Source organism: Oryzias melastigma, linkage group LG4 (genome assembly GCF_002922805.2).
Source record: "Oryzias melastigma strain HK-1 linkage group LG4, ASM292280v2, whole genome shotgun sequence".
Classification (NCBI taxonomy): domain Eukaryota; kingdom Metazoa; phylum Chordata; class Actinopteri; order Beloniformes; family Adrianichthyidae; genus Oryzias; species Oryzias melastigma.
In genome coordinates, this window is record NC_050515.1 from 12,706,058 (window position 1) to 12,727,705 (window position 21,648).

Sequence of the window (21,648 nt, forward strand, 5' to 3'; positions counted from 1 at the left end):
GTACAAAATGTCAGACTTCATAGTTTCTGCACTCAAATACTCTCAACTCTTTCTCTGTCATTTTCTAAACCCAAATCATTTTTACAGAAATTAAAATGACTCCTTTTAAGCGAATTGTTAACATTTATTACAGGTGAAGATTTTCTTTCTTTTTAGAACATTTTTCATGAATATTTCAGAATTTATAGCGATCGGCAATTATGAAAAATAATAGAGAAAGTAATTATTTCACCTGCTGTTTTGAGTTTTTTTGCTGTGTACTTGACTAGTATTTAACATTTTCCACTCTGCCATGAAAACCACTCGAGTCACCTTAAGTTGTGGTTATATATTTTTTAGAACCATTTTCATTCATTTTACTGACTGGTTTGTATGTTTGTGCAGTCCTCTTCGTCCTCCCAGGAGCGTCTTCACCAGCTTCCCTACCAGCCGACGCAGGATGAGCTGCACTTCCTCTTTAAGCACTTTCGCAGCTCGGACAGCATCACCGATGAGGATGGGCGTCCCTCAACAGTCATGCGGCCCCGGTCTCGGAGCCTCAGGTAGAAGACCAACATCATAGATTGCATTAGAACCAGTGACCAATTCACAAAAATAAGCAAAAAACATAATTCCTTTTGCAAAGATTAACCACAAAATGTGACAGGTCACATAAAGAAATGAGGGTTCTCCTTTAGTTATAACTCTGATTTACGAGGTTCTTATTATAACATTTAGGTGATCTTTCTTGTGATTCTTTTTATCAGTTTGGAATTATTTAGTTGTTTTTTTGTTTAATTGAAAGCATATTGGCTATTAACTGAGGGTTTGGGAAGTCCTGACCCTTCATCAGGCTGACAGATGTCAAAATGACTCATCAGCGGTATGACAGAAAAAAAAAAAAAAAGTAAATGCAGCCTATTGCTCCTAAAAGTCCCCACATCGATCCCATGCTGCTGTTGGTTGGCATGCAGGTGGATTTCTGACTGCAGCGCTGTGCGATTTTGATCACTTTTGCCTGTTTGCTGGGCTCTGTGCTGTTTGTGCAGTGCTTGAGTGCACCGTGTTCTGGCACCATGGTGTGCAGTGTGTGGGCGTGCTCGCTAACAAAACGCCTCGGGGCTGAAGCTGCCAAACTCCAGTTGAGGATGGGTTGCTTTCAGAGGGGCGAGGCCTGATGCAGAGAGCCACAGTGAACCGCAAGCGGTGTGTGCGTGCGTGTGTGTGTGTGTTGGGCTGCAGCCCTCCACGGCTACAGAGGCGTTCTCCACAAAAGAAGTGACTCATGAAATCTGCTCACGTGTGATGGATGGGCTTTCCTCTCATCTGTTCCTTTTGAAGCCTCAGTCACCGCTTTAAATGTTCTAAATTCTGAGATTTGCATCACTTTTTTTTTGGTCGCTTATTGCTTTTGCTAGAAGGAGATTACTGTGTCCGACAGTCACATAAATGCAAAAGCCACAACACCGCAAAAGCCAAAGCACGACAACAAAACCGACAACATAACAGCAAAAACCGCAACACGACAACATAAGCTACAATACAACGACAGAATCCACAACTCGATGACACAAGCCACAATACGGCGACAGAAGCTGACAACACAACGACAAAAGCCACAACAAGACGGCAAAACCCACAACACAACGACAAAAGCCACAACAAGATGACAAAAGCCACAACAAGACGACAAAAGCCACAACACAACAAAAACCATGACACAACAACAAAAGCCACAACACAACAAAAACCACAGCACAACAGCAAAAGCCACAACACAATGACATTAGCCAGATACGACAACAAAAGCCACAACAACGACAAAAACCACGACACAGTAAGAAAAGCCATGACACGAAGACAAAACCCACAACACCACAAAAGTCGCAACACCACCAAAAAAGTAGTCAACACGATGAACCTCATTTATTAAAGCCAGAACACAACAACAAAAGCTAGAACACAACGACAAAAGCTGTCAACACAACAAAGGCCACAACACAATGACAAAAGCCACAATGCAATAAGAAAAGCCATGACATGAAGACAAAAGCTACAACATAACGACAAAAGCTGACAACACAGCAACAATAACTGACAACACAACGACAAAAGCTGACAACACAGCAACAATAGCTGACAACACAACGACAAAAGCCACAACACAATGACAAAAGCCACTGCACAATGACAAAAAGTACAACACAACGATAAAAGCAGTCAAGACGACGATAAAAAGATGAAGCACAATTACGAAAGCCACAACACAAATACAAAAGCCACAACACAACAACTAAAGAGGAAGCACAACGACAAAAGCCGAAGCACAACAACAAAAGCCGACAGGATTACGACAAAAGGGTTTTGCATTTAAGTGAGCCATGCCGGCTACCATAGGAGATCGTTTAACTATTAATTTCCAAAAGAAGTGTGTTTGTTTATTTGGCCTTTAAAATGGAGTTCCTTCCACATTACTTCCTTACATAATGCTGTAAATGATTATGTTTTGGTCAATATTTATATGATTTATGTTGTTTTCTGTTGCAGCCCGGGGAGGTCGAGCGTCTCCTTTGATCACGAGATAGTCATGATGAACCATGTGTACAGAGAACGTTTTCCAAAGGTACGTTGCAGAACAATAAAGATAACTCATTTTGTATCTATTCCTGCATCTGAGACTTAAATGTTTTGGCATAATAAGTCACTGGTGAAGACGCACAGCCATATGAGTCCACCCACTCCAAAGTTAATGACATTTTATTAAAAGAAAAAAAACAACTGTTCTTTTGGAGGTTTTAAGCGTTTTCCGTGCCTGCTCTCCCTGCAGGCCACAGCCCAGATGGAGGAGCGCTTGTTGGACATCATCACCCACTGCTCTCCAGACATCTCCCTCCCGTTAGCTGACGGAGTGCTGGGCTTCATCCAGCACCAGTTGGTGGAACTGGTCAGAGACTGCCTGGATAAATCCCAGAAAGGCCTGGTTACTTCTCGGTATTTTGTCGAGCTCCAGGAGAAGTTGGAAAAGTTGCATCACGAGGTGAGAAAAAGGGCCTGCTGATAACCACTAACGCAGGAGGGAAGCCAAGCACACAGTTGATTTAAAACCAACTTCAACCATTTTTTTCTGACATTTTGAGCACAAAAGCAGAAGTTCTGACTGACTTGAAGTTCAGGTCAATAACCTCTCTCTATAGATGTGGTTGTTGAAGCGTCCAGTGATAGTTGGAGGCGCAATTTTGTACTGTCAGTAACAAAAAGTTTCCATAACAACCCGCTCTACAGTGTTTCTTCAAGCTTGCCCATTTTTCTGTTCCTCCAGCTGAACTGATAAGTCTGTTCCCATGCAATGGAACAAACTATTTTTTTTTACCACATACTGTAGATGTGTTTGTTTATCTCAATGGACCAGCATCTCCAGGTCTTTATAGCCGCTGTCCCATATCTTATCCACCACATCCAGGTGATCAACAGTTAGTAGAGCAAGGATTTCTGGGAAATAACTAGAATGGTGGCTCTAGAGGCCTAAAGGAGCAAACTTCTCTTTTATTCCACAAGTATCTTCATGACCCGTTTAACATTTTTATTCACTTTCCTCTCTTTTATGATGAAGAAAAACACAGTCCGTTACCACATTTTCCCAGCAAATCCTTAACCATGTGATAATTATGACCCACAGAATGACACACAGCTCAGAAAATGCCCTTCTGGCTTTTTAGAAACAAAAATGTTGTTCATTCACATTCAAATGATGACATTCTCACAGTTTTTTTGGTGAGCATGATCACAGGATTGGACCATAAACCACTTAAGCTAAGATGTAGATCCTGATTACTGCAGTGACCTGATCAGAGCTGAACTGCTGAGAATGTGAGGAAAATGAAATGAATGCAATCTATTGTAAAGATGGAGATCTGCCTCCGCTCTTGTTAAGATCACACCACCTTCTGACTGCGGCCTTAAATCTGTCACGGAGCCGTCAACCCCCAGTTGAACTGGCATGCAAAACCTACAATTTTGTGAAAAAAACGAAAGCAAAACAGAGAATTTTCTTGCTTTTGGCTTTTTATTTTAGTACTAATCACTACACTAACCTATGATTTCCAGGAACATCCATTTATTTTTTTTTAATGTTGTTCTGATTTTCTGAAACAAATTCTTCCATAATTTTAATTAAAATACTTTTTTCATCTTTCTCATTAAACCTTTTAGCATATTTTTGTAGCTCCCTGTGTATCAAAGTGATGTTTTTACAGCTTTTGTTCCCTTCTTTTCCAGGCCTACGAGCGCTCCGAAAGCGAGGAAGTAACGGTCATAACCCAACTGGTGCGCAAGATCCTCATCATAATCTCCCGACCTGCTCGTCTCCTTGAATGTCTGGTAAAATAAATCCTTGTTTTTAATTGAAAATAATATAAATTAGCTTGGGGGAAAAAAAAATCCATATTTGTGACATGTACAGGAGTTTGACCCAGAGGAGTTTTACCACCGGCTCGAAGCAGCAGAGGGTCAGGCCAAAGTGGGCCAGGGCATCAAGACTGACATCCCTCGGTACATCATAAACCAGCTGGGTCTGACCCGAGATCTGCTGGAAGGTGAGACTTCATAACCTGCGTGACAAAGATTGAGTCAAAACATAATGGGCTACTATTACCTTTTTATATCACTGAAAGTGACCAAAATTGTTCTGAATTGAGCTTTTAGAAATCCAGCAAATGGTGGTGATTCAGCTGGAAAATAAAGAGCTCCTTTTGGTTAAATTGGACTCAAACCGGCACCGGCACTTCATAGTTTCTGCACTTAACTGTAATTTCCCCATAATAGAAAAAAATGAATAGAATCTGCTTTAGAACACTTGCACAAGACATAAGGATTTATGAAAGACATTTAAATGCTGTTTGTTGATCTAAAAATCTTATTAAAAAAACACTTTAACAATAAAGAAAATACCAGCTGCTTTGGAAAAATCTGTATGTTTTCTCATTAAGTTATTTGTGCATTTATTATGCAAAATGTATAAACTATATGATGGAAAAAACATTTTAACCTACACTCATTTGGATTTTCAGCTTCAGTTGCTGCTATTTGTATTCTATCCACCAAAAAGCTCCTGAGCTGAGACCCCTGGTTTGTCTGGAAATTCTAGTTGAGTCTGTCTAAGGAACTCTCACATTGCATCAGATTTGTAAAGCAGCTCAAGGCGCCACATTTGTATGAAAATACTTGCACCGCTGGACTAAGTTTCTGTGTAATATCAGACACCAAACGGAAAAACATGAAAAGAAAACGAAGCAGGAAGTAAAGATGTTAAAGATTTTCTTTTTTTTTTTTTCTTTTAAGACATGGTGCAGTTTGATCAGTATGAGTCCAGCCCCACAGTGTCAGTGGAACCCGAAGTTGCAGTTGAGGTAAACGATCAATTATTACTAAAAACAGAATATTAATTCTATTATTTATATAGGTTATCGTGTGTCTGCAGAAGAGCTGGAACAAAATGTTTTTTGCTTCATCTGTTTAGAATAAAGCTCCACAGACGCTGACTCCAACTCGAAGGAAACCCCTCGAGAGTGACTTTGAGACCATGAAACTCATCAGTAACGGAGCTTATGGGTGAGAGCAAACTGCTTTCACCAGTTCATTTCTTTAAGTTTTGTGATAGCCGTTTAACCCCGAAGAAGCCAAGAGCAAATTTCCTCTCAGGTTTTTAAAGTCAATTTGACCTTTTTTCTGGTTCGTTTGCTGCCAGTATTGACCCTGTGGGTTCTTCGGGTTAATTATCATGTTGTGTGTTAATACAACGTCTAACTGAGGTTTTGTCCTCATCTCAAACAGCGCGGTGTATCTCGTCCGTCACAAGGAAACTCGTCAAAGGTTTGCCATGAAAAAGATCAATCGTCAGAATCTGGTGCTGAGGAACCAGATCCAACAGGCCTTCGTGGAGCGGGACATCCTCACCTTTGCAGAGAACCCCTTTGTTGTGTCCATGTTCTGCTCCTTTGAGACGCGGCGTCACCTGTGCATGGTCATGGAGTACGTAGAAGGTAAAGCTCACAGAACGTGCCGCTTCTGTTTCAGTATTTCAAACCTAAATCCATTACTTATCTCTTGTCCAGGTGGAGATTGTGCCACGTTGCTTAAGAACATGGGCCCCCTGCCTGTAGAAATGTCACGGATGTACTTTGCTGAAACAGTCCTGGCATTGGAGTACCTTCACAATTATGGCATCGTGCATCGCGACCTTAAACCTGACAAGTAAGAACATCATATTTATTACAATTAATCAAACTTTCTTTGCAGAATTCTAATAAATAAAACCCTTTTTCTCTTCCCCCCCTCTAACAGTCTGTTGATCACATCCATGGGCCACATCAAACTGACAGACTTCGGTCTGTCTAAAATCGGTTTGATGAACATGACCACCAACCTGTATGAGGGACACATGGAGAAAGACACCCGGGAGTTTGTGGACAAACAGGTGAGGCCGTTTGAAATGGAAAGAAAACAAAATCATCCTCTTTGCCTTCAAGAGAAGTCACAGCAGATCAAACCAGACTTGGGTGGCTGCTTGTGCAGGTGTGCGGCACTCCAGAGTACATCGCCCCGGAGGTGATCCTTCGACAGGGATACGGGAAGCCAGTGGACTGGTGGGCAATGGGAATCATCCTCTATGAATTTCTTGTTGGCTGTGTTCCGTTTTTTGGAGACACTCCCGAAGAGCTTTTTGGACAAGTCGTCAGTGGTGAGTGTTACATTTTTTTTTAACAAACTTTAACTGTTTCAAGCCAACATTTTGTTAGATTAATCAACAAAAAACTTCAAAAACACATTTTTTTCTACTATTAGAATTAGTATTAAAATCTACCCAGAATGTGCAAAAACCGCAAACAAAAACATCTTTTTTAAATGTATAACCTCAGAGTGAATGAGTTTTAGTGCTTTGCTTTGTGTTTGTGGTTTGATTTTCCCGTTTCTATGGTGATCAGATGAAATCGTCTGGCCGGAAGGAGATGATGCTCTACCTGCAGATGCTCAGGACCTGATTACCCGCCTGCTGAGCCAGAACCCTCTGGAGCGCCTGGGAACAGGTACTGCTGATGACTACGCAAAACCGTAGGATTTGATTTAGGCTGGACAAAAGTCAGTTTCAAAATGAGCACAAAAATAAATAAAGAAATTTAGCAAAAATATTGTGTAAGTGGCTTGAAGTAAATGCAAGATTTTTTTTATTTACGGAAAGTGTTGTGGTTGCAGGCGGAGCCTCAGAGGTGAAGCAGCACCCCTTTTTTCTGGGTTTGGACTGGAATGGACTCCTCCGGCAAAAAGCTGAGTTTATTCCTCAGCTGGAGGCAGAAGACGACACTAGCTACTTTGACAGTAAGTCTGTTTGTTGTAGAGGCTGCTGACTGCCAAAAAAAATCAATAAATGTTCAATGTTATGATTATTATAGGAAGTGGGGCATTTTCTTGGACATATGGACACTAATTTCTGTCTTTTTTCCTGTTTTTTTTTTACTTTCAGCTCGTTCAGATCGATACCATCATCTAGCGTCTGATGAAGATGAGGAAACCAATGATGAGGAGTCTTCACTGGAAATCAGGCAATTTTCCTCGTGGTCGCATCGGTTCAGTAAGGTAAACACAAATTTTTAAAAAAGACATAATAAAATAAAAGGTTTGTGTATTATGACTGCATACTCACATCCTCCAAACACACAACATGTTGGGAAAATATTTAAAAGATTAAAACATTATCATCAAACCTGCTTGAAAACACTTTTTTGTTTGTTCTTTAAGGTTTACAGCAGCACAGAACATCTGGCGACGCCGTCCAACCTGAGTTTCTCCTCAGACCGCAGTCACAGTGAAGACAAAGAAGAGCGTGGAGAAGTGGGCGGAGCTGGACTCTCCCCCAGCTCTGCCGAGAGCAGCGTGGAGAAGAAGCATCCTGGACGCATGGCCAGGTGAAGACTGCTGAGAAATAGAGTTTCTGCTGATGCAGGAGATTTATCTCACACACATTGTAGGTTTTTTTGATCAGAACTGTGAAATGTCTTGGTGCATTTCTCCCCAAAATGTGAAAATTTATCTGCATCTCTAAAAGTGATTGGTTTCCTGCTCGTTTTGCAACAAGCTGCAGCAAAAACACCATAACACCATTCTTTGTTTTCATCTCACACTACAACCAAAACTAAAGTATGAACCACCTGACCTCTGATTCTTCTTGTAAAAAGATGCAACACAAAACCTTCAAGTGGCTTTTTGAGTCAAAGGAGCTAACAAAAACTCCAATTCTGACTCTTCTGTGTTGCTGTTGCAGCAAAAAGTGTTTTAAACTCAATTCGCTGATCTCATCAAGAAGTACTTTTTCAAGATTAATAACAGCTTGACAGAGATCAGAAAGTGCTGAGATGTTTTTTTCAGATACAGTCTGTGTTGGTCTGTTGCACAACTTTCCCTCCTGCTTCTAATCTCACACTTGACTGTAACAAACGGCTGAGTCACTGACTGATGCTGTCGACTGTTACCGGCTGATTCAATGATCCTGTTGGTTCTGGACCGGTTGCAGCCTTCGTCCTCGGGCCTCCTCCAGTTCCTCCCAGTCTGAGAGGAGCACCAGCCCTCTGGTGATGAGCAGCACTCACAGCCTGGAGACGATGCCCCGCTTTGCCCTGTCCACTGATGACGAGGGTAAATCGAGACCGCTCCTACTTTTGCTCTGTAGCCAGAGACGCTTTTGCCTCTGAGCATCGACGGTGAGCACGACTAAACATTATTTATGGTTCCGCTGTAGCTGAGGTGGTGGTGTCAAACCTGCGGAGGATCCGGATCCGCAGCAACAGCACCGGGGCCAAACACTCGTCGCCGAAGGATCCGGCAGGAACTCGGCGCTTTGGAAACCAGCTGGAGACACCGGACAGACAGAGGCTTCCCTGTGCTGGGAAGGTTCCTAAATCTGCCTCGGTCTCTGCGCTGTCCCTCATCATCACCACGGGTACGCTGAAGGCTAGAACCTGCCTTTTACTTTCTTGACTTCCCTGAAGATCCAGAAGAAAACGGCAGAGCCGATCTGCTGGTTTTGTGGTGTACAGTTATCAAAAGTCATAGGTTTCAGTTCAAACACAATAAAAGGGTCCTTACGAGCTCCGGCTGCGGTGACTTAGTTAACATGGTCTCAGTTGCGTCTGCGGTTCGTCCTCCCTCCCCCCTAGCTTCCGGAGGAGTTGTTTCTCATGGTCCTTCCCCCGGTTTAATCCAAAATTTTTACGATTAGAGGTGGGAAAACTTTTGACTTGTGGGCCACAAAGGGTTCTAAAACCTGACAGATGGGACCAGGATCAGATGTTTGAACTGTTTTGGTAAGCAACCTCATACGAGTTCTTGTAAAACGCTGGTTTTATGTCACAAAATGTTTTTTTTTTGTTTTTGTTTTTGTTAAAACCAAAATTAGACTTATTTTCCTTGACAAAAATGGACAAAATGGACAACACTGTTATCCCTGGTGTTAATGTCTGTTTTGTGTGGGTACGTCACCGTAAATATAAAATGAAAATGTATACTTATTCATTTTAAAACCCAACTGTTTCCATTTGTCCAGCTTTTTGTCACAATTGAAGTGAGGCAATGATAATTGAACTTCTGCGTAAAGCTTGCGTTTCGGAGGGACAGACGTCAGACGCAGACACGACTGAGGCGAGGCAAATATTCCGATGGATTAACCCTCCTGTTTATGGGGTCCAGATGACCCCACCCTTATACTGATGTATGATTCCTCCTATGGCAAAGGTGCTCAGGATTTTTTGTCTGCCACGGGCACCATTGAAGATAAAAATCCTTTAAAAAAAAAAGTTAATCACGCTGTCTTGTGGGGTCCAGATGACCCCGCTTTTAATGTAAACATGTCTTAATGTAAAGCACAAGGGTTACGGAACATATTGTTTGTGTCAATGCAATGGAGGCGGACCATAGATGGCTGTAGAATGAGAACACTGCACCTATATTACTTAAATGTGGAAGGAAAAAATATACAAATTCAAAATACCTTAAACTGGAGTTGCTCATTTTTTTTTGTCTGTTTTAGATGACTCGCCCATCGGCCTCCAGCCCAGTCCCATCTCACCTCGCTCGCTGTCTTCCAACCCCTCTTCCCGGGACTCGTCCCCCAACAGGGACCTGTCGTTTAGCTCTGCCAGCCTGAAGCCTCCTATAGTCATCCACACCTCAGGGAAGAAGTACGGCTTCACGGTGCAGGCCATCCGGGTCTACATGGGGGACAGCGATGTCTACACGGTCCATCACATGGTGTCGGTGAGTCAATATAGAAGCACTTCTTTGTGTTTTTAAACATTATGTTGGTGATCCCAAACTAGAATTGAGTGCTGCAGGTGGTTATGTAATTCTGCAATGAAACTCCTCTTCTGGTTTTTCTAAAGAGTGTGGAGGAGGGCAGCCTGGCTTACCAGGCAGGTCTTCGGACCGGAGACCTCATCACCCACGTGAACGGGGAGTCCGTTCAAGGCCTGGTCCACCCGGAGATGATCGAGTTATTGCTGAAGGTAGAGCCTCCCTTTCAATTACTTTGGAAATTTTCGTGAGCTTGATCACTAAAACATTTTCGATTAAACCTTCAGAGCGGCAGCAAGGTGACGCTGCAGACCATAGCGCTGGAAAACACTTCCATCAAAGTCGGCCCGGCTCGGAAAACCAAACACAAAGGCAAGATGGCTCGTCGTAGCAAGAAGAGCAAGAGGAGGGACAATTATGACAGGTGAAGGAAGATCTGACGTTTGGCTCTTCTGTCTTTGAGCTGCCCCCCCACTGTGTTACTCATCATTTGTTTACTTTACTTTGCTTAGCTTAAGCTGGCTTTACTGGCTCACTGTTGCCCTCTAGTGTTCAAAACTGTTAGTGAACTATTGCAAACTAAGAGGATCCTTACTTATCTTTGATTATTATTTTTGAGGCGAATACATAAAAGTATTTTTAGCACGTGTTAAAAAAAGATTTATACATTTTGATTAAATCCCATTTGTTCTTCTTTCAGGCGGCGAAGCATCTTAAAAAAACTGTCCAAGCAGAGCTCAGTGATGCACAGCAGTCGGAGCTTCTCCTCCGGTCTCCATCACTCCGTTTCCTCCAGCGAGAGCCTCCCAGGTTCTCCCACACACAGCCTCTCTCCCGGTCCCTCCACGCCCTGCAGGAGCCCCGCCCCTGACCATCAGGGCTGTGGTGAGTTCAGCTTTAGCCATTAAAGATGCTAAAAAAGTCGGTGGATGCGCAATATTTAAAATAAATCATTTTTTGCTGCTTTTGCTTCACAGAAAACAACTCTCCTCAGAGTACGTCTCCATGTTCCAGCTCTCCCAGTTCTCCCGCTGCACACATCCGACCCAACTCCCTCCACGGGCTGGGCTCCAAACTCAACACGCAGCGCTTTTCAAAGGTCGGTCGGCGGAAGTCGACTAGCAACATCCCACCCTCTCCCCTGGCCTGCAACTCCTCCTCCTTGTCTAACCAGCCCATATCCCCTCAGCGCTCACCCTCACCGCTGCCGGGCTTCGCCAAAGCCCTCCACTCGTATCACGGCAAAACCCTGTCACCCCCCACCATCGTTAGACATGTCGTCCGCCCCCGCAGCGCAGAGCCCCCTCGATCCCCTCTGCTCAAGCGGGTGCAGTCCGCCGAGAAGCTGTCTGGAGTCTATCATGCTGACAAGAAGTCATACGCCCCCCGCAGGCACACGCTGGAAGTCCCGTTTTACGGTGAGGGGGACCTACTGGGCGACACGGAGGTGGAGGGAGCGTGCGGAGGGTTTTATATTGGGCCAGACCACAGCAGACTGGGGGGGTTCATCGGCGGGCAGAGAATGCGGGACTCCGGGACGGAGCGATCGGAGCAGCTGGTAGTCATGAGGAAACTCAACCTGTCGGAGCGACGGGACTCCTTCAAAAAGCAGGAGGCGGTGCAGGAGGTGAGCTTCGACGAGCCCGACGAGAAAAACGGCGGCGCAGCCCCCGGAGACGCGGCGCAAACCAAACAGCAGCACAGGGTACCCTGGATGGTCATTCGACCCCAGAGCGGGGAGGAGGTGGAGCTGGAGGTGCCCGTCGTACGGAGGTTCACACTGGTGCCACAGATTGCCGTTCAGGGCTCAACGGAGAGCGAGGAGCAGGATGAGTGGGAGCCGTGCTCAGACGGAGAGAGCGCCGGCGAAAACTCCGAGCTGGAGGTGACCTCCTCTCAGCAGCAACAAGCAGCACTTCCTCCTGCTGGCGTCAGTCAGGCCGCAGGAGGCGCTTCCTCTGCATCGGCGGAAGTGGTTACTCCCTGCACACCAGCTAAGACTGACTGCAAAAAGAACATGCCAGAAAGTGACAGTTAAAACAAAGTGTCCTCCGACTAAATTTTAAAAACACTTTAGCGACTGAAGTCGTGGGAGAAGGTTTTACTTGAATTTTGTATTGTAAATATTTGCCTTTCGGCAATGCAAACTCTGACTGTATTTATTAAAGCGTGATCGATTCATGGCAGGGAATGAAGGAGCTTGTTAGAACAGCCAAGGCGAATCTTTTTTGTACCCATATGTGCTTTTATGTCTTAAATGGATTTTTTTTTCTAAAAAAAAAAAAGTCTATTTTTTTAATTGAAGTGATGTGGATGTAAAGCTGGAATACTGTAGGACCAAAAGACAGAAGTCAGGGCAGGTTTCTCTTCTTCTTCTCCCCCCTCAGTGGTTGTTTACACTTGAAAAGCATAACCCAAAACACACCAGAAGAACAATTATAGTTTTTTTCTTTCTTGCATCCCCTTTTCTGCAGTATCTACCACGACTAAACGCAAATTGTAAATGGCTTTAGTCTTCTATGACACTACAGCTATGCTAGCAAGAAGAAAAGAAGCCACTGACCTTTTGTTATTCACAATCCTCCCAAGTGTGAAATTCTGGTCGCACCATTGTTTCATATTCAACCAGTCAGTGTTGCAGATCATGCTGAGACACCACCTGGCTGTGACTTTGAAGTACAATCTATTGCAAAGGCGAGCTGAAGCCAACACGAAGGGCTCAAAGTGCCAAGATTTTAAGACTGAAGAGGTGTCCGTTCTCTGGAAGGCTTCGAAATAATTCAATTTTGTAGATGTTCTCTTCTCTGCAGTCATGTTTACATCAGACAGGATAGTGCACTAGAATGAAAGGTGTCTGAGTACAAAACAGAGTATTTTGGGGTCGATCCAAACCCAGGGCTTTTTTGAACAAAAGTAGTTTGTCTTGTACTGTTCGGTTTTGTACAAATATTTTTTAATATTTTTGGTACGGTGGCAGACTATAACGACAAATGTAGTAAAGGGTGTTAAACTGGTACGCACAAAGAACAAGAATCGGGGGAAATTTCAGTTTCACGTATAGGGTTGCTGTTAATTGTTTTAATTATTTCACATTTGGGATTTTGAAATGTATTTTATTTTACTGCAGAGGTGGAGTCTCAGTTCTTTACGCCCATTTTTGATGGGTTTGGAAAACGTTTTTGTGTACTTTTGTTTATGCAGTCTCAAAAACCTTACATGTCAGTTGAATTGGAAAGATGTCTGAGTATTTCTGCAGGCTAACAGGATTGTTTACTATGAACAAACGAGCAAAGTACTGTACAAAGGCTTCCTACCATGTGGATGTCATATGATGAAGCTCCTCTTTGATACGTATGTGTAAAATCTTTCACAAGTTCCATACCACATTTTGTGTTTTTTAAGAGTACTTTAGCACCAGACTGGGATACGTTTTTTGTATGTTTTCACATACAGGAAGTAGCATTTTTTTCTTGGCCTGTTTTCTAAGGATCGGTGTGTTTAAATGTTCATTTATCACATCTGTTTTTGTAAAAGCCCAATCGGTTTATTCACTTTGTGGAATTTGTTTTTTGTAGAGATAAAAAATGGAACCGTACTTTTTTTTTTGTGACAAACCAATCACTGAATCTCAAACACAGTTGATACACAGTGCAAACTTCTGGATGTTTTAAGCTACACATTTGAGGGGAAATTTGAGTACAAAACATTTTATCAACAATTTTTTTAAAGAAAAAAAGGAGGATTCTTGTTGTGAATGTAAGCTTACAGTATTTTCTCACTGTGCAACCCTCCACCACTTCAGTGTCATTTGGCTGCAGCTGGAACCGCAGGAGGTCAGTAGATGTAAGATAAGCTGCTGTTCGGGCACTAGAAGAACAAATTGTTGGATCAAAGTTTTGTCTGTGCACATGTTCTCCCGTGGACTCTCCTGTTCGGTGCATGCTGCATGAGACAAGTACACAGGTGTAATACTTGACTGCATGGTATATCGGCACTGCCGCCCTGTACTGTGTTCTCGTGCAAAAATAAATCTCGTATTTTCCTTTGACTTTTGCTTCTATTGTTTCCTTCCTGCTCTGGGATGTTGGAGATTAAAAGTACAAAATAAAATTAGTGACTGAAAAAGCCAATCTGATTTTCCAAACTTTATGGACTTAAAGTACTTGTGATTCTCTTGACAGCTTTTGAACAAACTAGTCTACAATACATTTACTGACGCTTATAAATTAAGTTTATGTAAGATTGCTAAAGTTTCAATCCCCAATCCAACCTGTGATTTACTGTCACTAATGGCAATTTCATTTAGTGTTTAAGCAAACGCTTAAATCTAAGGAATAAATTACAGCCTTGTTTAAGTTAAATGTCAAGACTGGGATTTGAACCCTTGACCAATCGATTAGCAGAGAGAGGCTCAAACTTCCTGTAATGCTTTATTTGTACATAATAGTTAAATCAAAATGTATGTAAAATTTAATTTCGGTTAATATTTGTCTCTGGATACTTTGAAAATGTATTTACCTTTGCAAAAAGTAGTCTATTTAGGTCACATGTCATAGTCGAGGCCCAGGGGCCAGATCCGGCCCTCTGGGTAATTGTATCCGGCCCTCCAGATCATTTTATTTTATTAATGGCTCGATGTTATCTTGCCTTTATTTCTTGCTTGTATAATTTTAGCCAAAAATATTTTAATGGAGAATAAAACATTAAAAGTTATTCAATGTTTAAGTTGATTTATTCTAGAATAATATTCCTGTCTGTTTTTATTTAAAATAATGTAAAAAGTTAGTTTTTTAAAGTTTTTAAATTTTAGTTTTAGTGTGTTCAATAAATGTTTACCCTGTTCGGCCCACGGCCCAAGGTATGTTTTGGATTTTGGCCCCCTGTGCGATTGAGTTTAACACCCTGATTTATGTGTATTGTAAGCATTCTTTCTAAATTAAAAGTGAGACAGTTCACTCATATATACTTTATATATATTTTAAGCTTTAAAGTGTTTCAATTTAGTTTGAAGAAGCATTCAGTTAGTATATTTCCTACACTACACGGTCTATTCTAGTATACTCAAGTTTACTTCAAATGTACTTGCCTTTTTTTTAATTGAACTTTTTAGCTTTTTGCTCAGGACAGCTTTAGTCACACACGAATAATAGTTCTGATTTCCGAGTGTATCTAAACGCACCATCAGCGTAAACAAAAAAAAAGGTAACAAAATACTTAATAAATAGGAAGTACCATCCGTTTAAAAAAAAGTAAACCTCTTTGAAAACATACAAAAATGTATAAACGAGACTTGATACGGTATTAAGTCTAGACAAATATTTTAGCGTTTATGACAAAGTGTAAAATATTCTGCTACCGCCAGGTGTCAGTACTGAGCTGAGATCTTTTTTTGACAGACGATTGTAGAAGAAGAGCAGTGTCCTTCATAACAACATCGAACATGGCTACAGCTACCAGACTTATTCAAAGGCTGAGAAATTTCTTATCAGGGGTATGCCACTACTCTTCGTTTTGACTTGAAAATATAAAATAATGTTTGTGAGATGTTTATTCAATTGACGTACTAAACTTTAACTAAATCGTAATGTTTAGCCAACGCACTTAAGAGGCTAGCTAGCAGTAGATCTGAACGTGCAGGTGAAGAAATGTCCTTTAGTTTTGATTTAATTAAACGCGGATTCACATCTGTTGTTTTCTTTTCCAGCAAGACCTACAAGGTAAACTGCAACTGCGTTATGAAGAGATATCAAAGAGGTAAGACGATGCTAGACGGAAGACGCTAGCAGTGGATGGAAAATATTAGTTTCCTAAAGAGCCTCCTGTTAGCATACGCAGTCCTTAGGGGTATCTAAGTAAATACGTGAAGAAAATCCTGTACTTCTCCATTTATATGCAATTCATTTGTCATTTAAAACATTAACATTTCAAAATACTAGCTTGTTGACATGAAAAGCTAATATGAGCCATGCTTATAATTTAGTTTACTAGATTTATGTAAGTTTTGGTAAAATCATACCTGCAGAGGCTATATACACTCAGGAACAGTGAGGTTAAAGTATCAGAGACTATACAAGCCTTTCTTCTTAAAAGGATGAGAGAGGTCCAATGTTTATCATATAATTCAAGTGCGATAAACAGAAGTTAAAACGAATCCTGAAGAATCCATTGTATGATTTTAAATAAGTTTCTTGTATACTAGTGTAGAAAATAATTATCTCCTACAAACAAGCAGGAATTATGTCTTCTATCATCCACTTTTTAACTGTATCAATGACGTATGTTATATATGCATATAACAGTTGAAGAGGGATTTGAAAGTCCTTGTTGCCCAGCAACAGCCCCCCAAAACATCATAGCTCTTGAGAAGATCTGCATGGAAGAATTGACCAAAATAGCAGCAACAGTGTGTACAAACCTGTCTACCAGAGTTACGATAGAAATCATTGAGGGGGACTTTTGTTTTTGACCAAAATTCCTATTTTCTGCCCAATTATGGTAGAGCTGCTGACCTCTGATCAGAGCAAGAGCAAGTACACCAGAACAAGTTCGCCCATGTGTCCAAGTGTCTTTGGCCAAAACGGTGAATCCCAGATCACTCCTGGTTATAGTATTATTCAAGCATGAAAATAAATCAATATTACATTTTGTTTATGAATTTTGCAGCACATGTATTTTGGAAATTCTGTTTTCTGCCTAGTAACACTGTTGCTTCCTGTCTCTTTTTAAAAAAAAGATGTTATCTAGGAGCAGAAATAAAATAAGAATTGTACTCTCCTCACTGCTCCTTTCCAATCAAATCCACTTTATTTATAAAAAAGTGCATACTACATACTACACAAGTCCATACATCATAAAGATGTATGGACTTGTGTAGTATGTAGTAAAAATGTTATTGTAATGTGGTACTCTTCGTGAAAGGAACAAATAAATAGAAAGAAAAGGCCTTCGTTCAAATTCCTGATCATGTGTGAAAACACAAAATATGTTAGCAAATTTTCCTGTCCATTCTGAAAGGATAAATGCATTTTGACATTTTACACATGCTTATTCTATAAGCTGTAGACTCATTTTGCAGGACAGATGACCTTGTCAGTAAACACTAAAGTAAAATGCTTTTTCATTACTTTTTTTTTTGTTTCTTTTGTATTGCAGAACACAGCCACCACCTAAACTGCCAGTAGGTCCAAGTCACAAATTTGCCAACAACTATTATTTCACTAGAGACGGCCGCCGGGAGTCGGTACCTGCCACAGTGGTGATGTCTTCACAGAAGGCTCTTACAGCTGGCAGGTAAAAATCAAAAAATTCATTTTGTCTTTTTACTGTTTAAAATTTTCAACACCACCAAATATATATATGCAAATTTGTGGTATGTACTAAGAAGCGAGATATTTAGAATTCATTTTTCCCATGACCACCAACAGATAATTTGTTGTTAAACATTTTTACATTAATTCTACGTTCGAATATTTTCCTATCAATGTTCATTTGACCTCTTCCAGCCAAGTTGCGGAGACTTCAAAGGCCCCAGTGACACCAGGAGCCACTTATCAACCACCGCCGCTCTCCACAGACCAGCCGTACCTGTGAGCAGATGAACAAAGCTCACCACCTCCTCATCCTCATGAGCTGCAGAGAAAACCCTGACTACAGCTGCTTTTGGTTGTGTCTTGTACAATAGAAAGTGTGAATAAAATGCTGTGTTTCACTAAAGTGTGTGCAGTTTTTTGTTCATGTTGGCATTTGAAGATAGTGATGTGATAGTTTGCTTTTTTTAAAGGGTATGAACTACTTGAGTTTCCATTTATCTATTTTAGCTCTTTATTATAAATAACCAAACTTTTACACAATGGTTGAAATAGATGCAGGTTCTGCTTTTAGAAGAAAAAAAACACTTTAAACTTATTAGAGCAGCAATTTCTATAAAAAATAAAGAAGAAAATGATGAATGGAGTAGATCGTGACCCGGATGCACAGGTGTTCCTAATAGAGTCATTAAAGAGAATGGGAGACCCAATCAACTAACATTGGAAACACCTGTAAGTCTGAGCGCAAGTGTTTTCAAGGTGAGGATATATGAATGACACGTGCTTAAATGTTGCAACTTATTTTGGCAAAAAATACATCTAATTAAAAAAAATCAAACTGTTCATTTTTGTTAAACATGTACTTTTAATTACAGTGAAAACGGTTGTAATCGATGGAGAACACATATTACAAAACATAAACTCTTCTTAAGCTAAAGGAAAACTGTGAATAAAAATGTTATTTAATAAATACTTTACACTAAAATCAAAGCACGTTTAAAAAAAGATGAAAAGGTATAAAAATACCTGCATTCCGTTCACCTGGAGTTTGACAGAAAACACGCCTACGTCATCATTGTGCGCCGCGCGTGTCTCGTTTCTGCAGAGGGTGGCGGATCAAGCATGGGGCACCTTGGATGTTTGGCTCTCCTGATCTTCATCTTTCAGATATCTGGTAAGATGCGGGAGTCTTTGCTGCGGGTCCGCGAAGTTGAACACGCTTGTCCTTGCGTGTCTGAGCTGCTTTGAAACAGTTTGCGTTCAATTTTCCTACTTAGAATAATTGATATGCAGCAGCTGAGGTGACCCACCCCGCCTTCACTCGCGGGTTTTTTGTGACTTGTCAAATGTTACAGGAAGTCTTATCTTAATATTAGGTGTTTGCACACATTGAATCATTCCCTGCCTTTAAAATTATATTTTTGTTTCAATTATTGCTTGCACTTTTGCACAAAAAGTTACTACAAAATAAAGTTGAACTTGTAAAATATTAAGTTGCCATTTGCTTAGAGTGTTTACAAAATAAAAGCTAAAAAAATGTTGTATCTGCAACATGAACCTTATGTGAGATCCACATTGTGATCCAGGTGCTGCAGGTCATTCTGTGCTGAACTGCCACAAGCAGCAGGACTTTACATGCACGGATGGATCCTGCATCTCCAAGCTGAAAGTGTGTGATGGACACATGGACTGCACGGATGGTTCGGATGAACTTCACTGTAGTGAGTTTGGGTTTAATTTTGTCCCCATTTGTGCAAGAGATTCATTATTTATGAGAAAAAGCTGTAAGATTAAAAATGCAAAGAAAGTGGAGAAGAAAAATGCAGTGAATTTCCAACGTTATTCTTTTATTTTGAAACTGGAACATTTTAAGCATTAAATAGCATTAAATAGTCCGAAAACTTAAATCCTTTTTTTTCTTGTGAACTCTGTGAGCTTCTAATAAGATTTTCTAATCTTCCGACATATGTCAAATCAGGTTTTACTCTTTTTGTAGATTTAAATTAATTAATAAAAAAAAAAGTAGGATCATGTCATCTTAGATTTTTGTTTCCAATCCCATTAAGGTCACGGGAGCTTTTGATACTAAATTCCTGAGAGGTTTAGTGGGAATCTGCAGCTCCTGAGATCCATTTTCACACATTAAAACCACATTATAAGCAGCAGGTATTCTGCTCTCCTGTGTCGCCAACTGACAACAGTGTATAAAATAATTTTTTTTTTTTTAACTTTATCATTTTTTCATGCTGCAAAAATGAACAAGATTTATTTATATATATATATATATATATATATATATTTAAAATTGATTTACACAAAAAAGCCACTTGTACATATGGACAGAGTTAAGAGGTCAAAAAAGTGATCTGTTGTTTTAAAATCTGATATGTAGACATGACTAAGCTGCCTTTGTCAGCCGCATGAAACACAAAACCCTACATAAATGTTTAGCTTTCTTTCAGTACAAACCTCGAAGGAGCTCACTATCTTTTGGACTTTGATACACTCACGCTGGCGTCTACGTCAGGATTATCTTGCATTTATTATTGAGCTGCTTTGAGTTCCAAACATTTTTGATTTAACTTTTTATTAAATTAAACTTAGCAAAAACTTCAAATGTTTTTGTTTTTCAGAATATGAATTGTTTTTGGTAAATTGAGTATTCAGATTTTTAAAATGGACAAATATATTTTTATTAGAAAATACAAATTTTATGGAAATGTGTTTATGATTACTGTAATTTGTTTGACTTGCAGGTGAGGAGTGGTGCAACAAAGATGAATTTACCTGCCGCAGCAGACGCTGCATATCGACGGAGCTTTTATGCAACGCCGTTGATGACTGCGGTGATGGGAGCGACGAGGATTCCTGTCAGAACTGCACCTCTGGGGTCTTCTCCTGTGGCCCGTCTGACGCCTGCCTGCCCAAAGACAAAGTGTGCGACGGACGGGCCGACTGCACAAGCAAACGGGACGAGAGCCTGGAGCTGTGCGGCTCGGACCAGCCCGTCGCCCAGACCGCACCGACGTGCGCGCCGTCAGAGTTTCGGTGTGGAGACGGAGAGTGCATCCGCCACGTGTGGAGGTGTGACAACACACCCGACTGCTCTGATGGCAGCGATGAGGAAGACTGCAGTGAGTATTAAAAAAAACGCGACTCTATTTATTTTAAAAAGGAAAAAAATCTTTGATTTTTTTTTTTTTAACAATTCCTACTTTTCTATTGGTAATCAAAGAACAAAACCATCAAGATCTTACTGGAAATGTTTGAAAAAAAATTCTCAGGATGCAGGAGATTTAATGCAGTAGAGACCGTTGTGTTTGCTTTTATAATTTTGTGTGCTTTTTTACTTAAGTTACTCAGTTACTTAAGTAACGGGAGTATGAAAAGTGCTTTACAAAAAAATTTGATGGATTTGGTTTATACCACAATGCAAAAAACAGACTGAACTAAACTGAAGCTCTCCATTCAAATGCTCAGATTAGGCTTAAAGAAATTGTTTTAAATCATTAAATCTATTGCTTTTTTCTTTAATGCCTTTACTTGCATTGTTGGAGGCAAATAAAAACTCTAGATTCAGTGCAAGATGTTATAATTTTATGAATGTGACTTCCACATTATGGTTTAAATCCCATATTTCAAAACCAAACTGCTGTTAAATTAATTTTTTTTTAAGCTTTCTGTTTTTCTGCCGTTAATTATACCGTTTAAAATGTAGGTTGACTGTTGAAGGTTTTTTTTCTCTCATTTTCTTAAATGTCAAACCATAAAACCGATCATTATAAAGGTTTTTTAACCTTTAAAATAAGCAGGAATTAATGCAGTTGCACCGACTGTCCAGTAGAGGGCAATGAAGTCACTTCTCTTCATCATTTGATTGTATGTTAAACAACTAAATGCACCAAGAAAGGGAATAACTCAAAATGAGATAAAACCATTACAAAATAATTCTAAAGTCTCTAATTGAACTTCTCTAAAAAGTTTCTTTATACTTGTTGTCTTAGTTAATATATATATATATATA

The 21,648-nt window shown here is 40.5% G+C and overlaps 3 protein-coding genes across 5 annotated transcripts in view; all 3 read left to right on the top strand.

Moving 5' to 3' along the window:
* The window catches only part of mast3b (microtubule associated serine/threonine kinase 3b), a gene marked incomplete at its 3' end in the record, with an annotated part of 29,843 nt that extends 17,770 nt beyond the window's left edge, over positions 1-12,073 (top strand). Inside the window, 22 exon segments of the mRNA XM_024278553.2 lie at positions 385-542; positions 2,527-2,602; positions 2,807-3,016; positions 4,255-4,356; positions 4,439-4,571; positions 5,317-5,384; positions 5,495-5,586; positions 5,809-6,017; positions 6,090-6,228; positions 6,319-6,451; positions 6,550-6,715; positions 6,960-7,061; positions 7,228-7,350; positions 7,496-7,608; positions 7,771-7,937; positions 8,543-8,664; positions 8,768-8,968; positions 10,055-10,281; positions 10,407-10,529; positions 10,605-10,741; positions 11,018-11,202; positions 11,295-12,073. Of these exon segments, the coding sequence (XP_024134321.1) occupies positions 385-542; positions 2,527-2,602; positions 2,807-3,016; positions 4,255-4,356; positions 4,439-4,571; positions 5,317-5,384; positions 5,495-5,586; positions 5,809-6,017; positions 6,090-6,228; positions 6,319-6,451; positions 6,550-6,715; positions 6,960-7,061; positions 7,228-7,350; positions 7,496-7,608; positions 7,771-7,937; positions 8,543-8,664; positions 8,768-8,968; positions 10,055-10,281; positions 10,407-10,529; positions 10,605-10,741; positions 11,018-11,202; positions 11,295-12,073 (3,765 nt within the window).
* A 3,577-nt stretch (positions 12,074-15,650) lies between these two features.
* On the top strand, positions 15,651-18,030 carry ndufa7 (NADH:ubiquinone oxidoreductase subunit A7). Its single transcript, XM_024279442.2, has 4 exons — positions 15,651-15,808; positions 16,022-16,071; positions 17,470-17,607; positions 17,820-18,030. The coding sequence occupies exons 1-4, from the start codon at positions 15,758-15,760 to the stop codon at positions 17,905-17,907; spliced, it is 327 nt and encodes a 108-aa protein (XP_024135210.1). The 5' UTR covers positions 15,651-15,757; the 3' UTR covers positions 17,908-18,030.
* Positions 18,031-18,289: 259 nt separating this feature from the next.
* The window catches only part of LOC112150807 (low-density lipoprotein receptor), a 15,191-nt gene continuing 11,832 nt past the window's right edge, over positions 18,290-21,648 (top strand). Inside the window, exons 1-4 of one of the 3 annotated variants that reach the window (XM_024279302.2) lie at positions 18,290-18,383; positions 18,730-18,798; positions 19,211-19,345; positions 20,381-20,758. In XM_024279302.2, coding sequence (XP_024135070.1) covers positions 18,747-18,798; positions 19,211-19,345; positions 20,381-20,758 — 565 coding nt within the window. In that variant the 5' untranslated portion in view covers positions 18,290-18,383; positions 18,730-18,746. The other 2 variants (XM_024279303.2, XM_024279301.2) reach the window with 2 other exon arrangements.

What these genes read in the sequence shown, in the direction of transcription:
- ndufa7 (XM_024279442.2), top strand. Translation starts at nt 15,758, where the DNA reads ATGGCTACAGCTACCAGACTTATTCAAAGGCTGAGAAATTTCTTATCA. An exon ending in TGAGAAATTTCTTATCAGGG is followed by an intron (nt 15,809 to 16,021) that starts GTATGCCACTAC and finishes TTTCTTTTCCAG; the next exon opens with CAAGACCTACAAGGTAAACT. An exon ending in AAGGCTCTTACAGCTGGCAG is followed by an intron (nt 17,608 to 17,819) that starts GTAAAAATCAAA and finishes GACCTCTTCCAG; the next exon opens with CCAAGTTGCGGAGACTTCAA.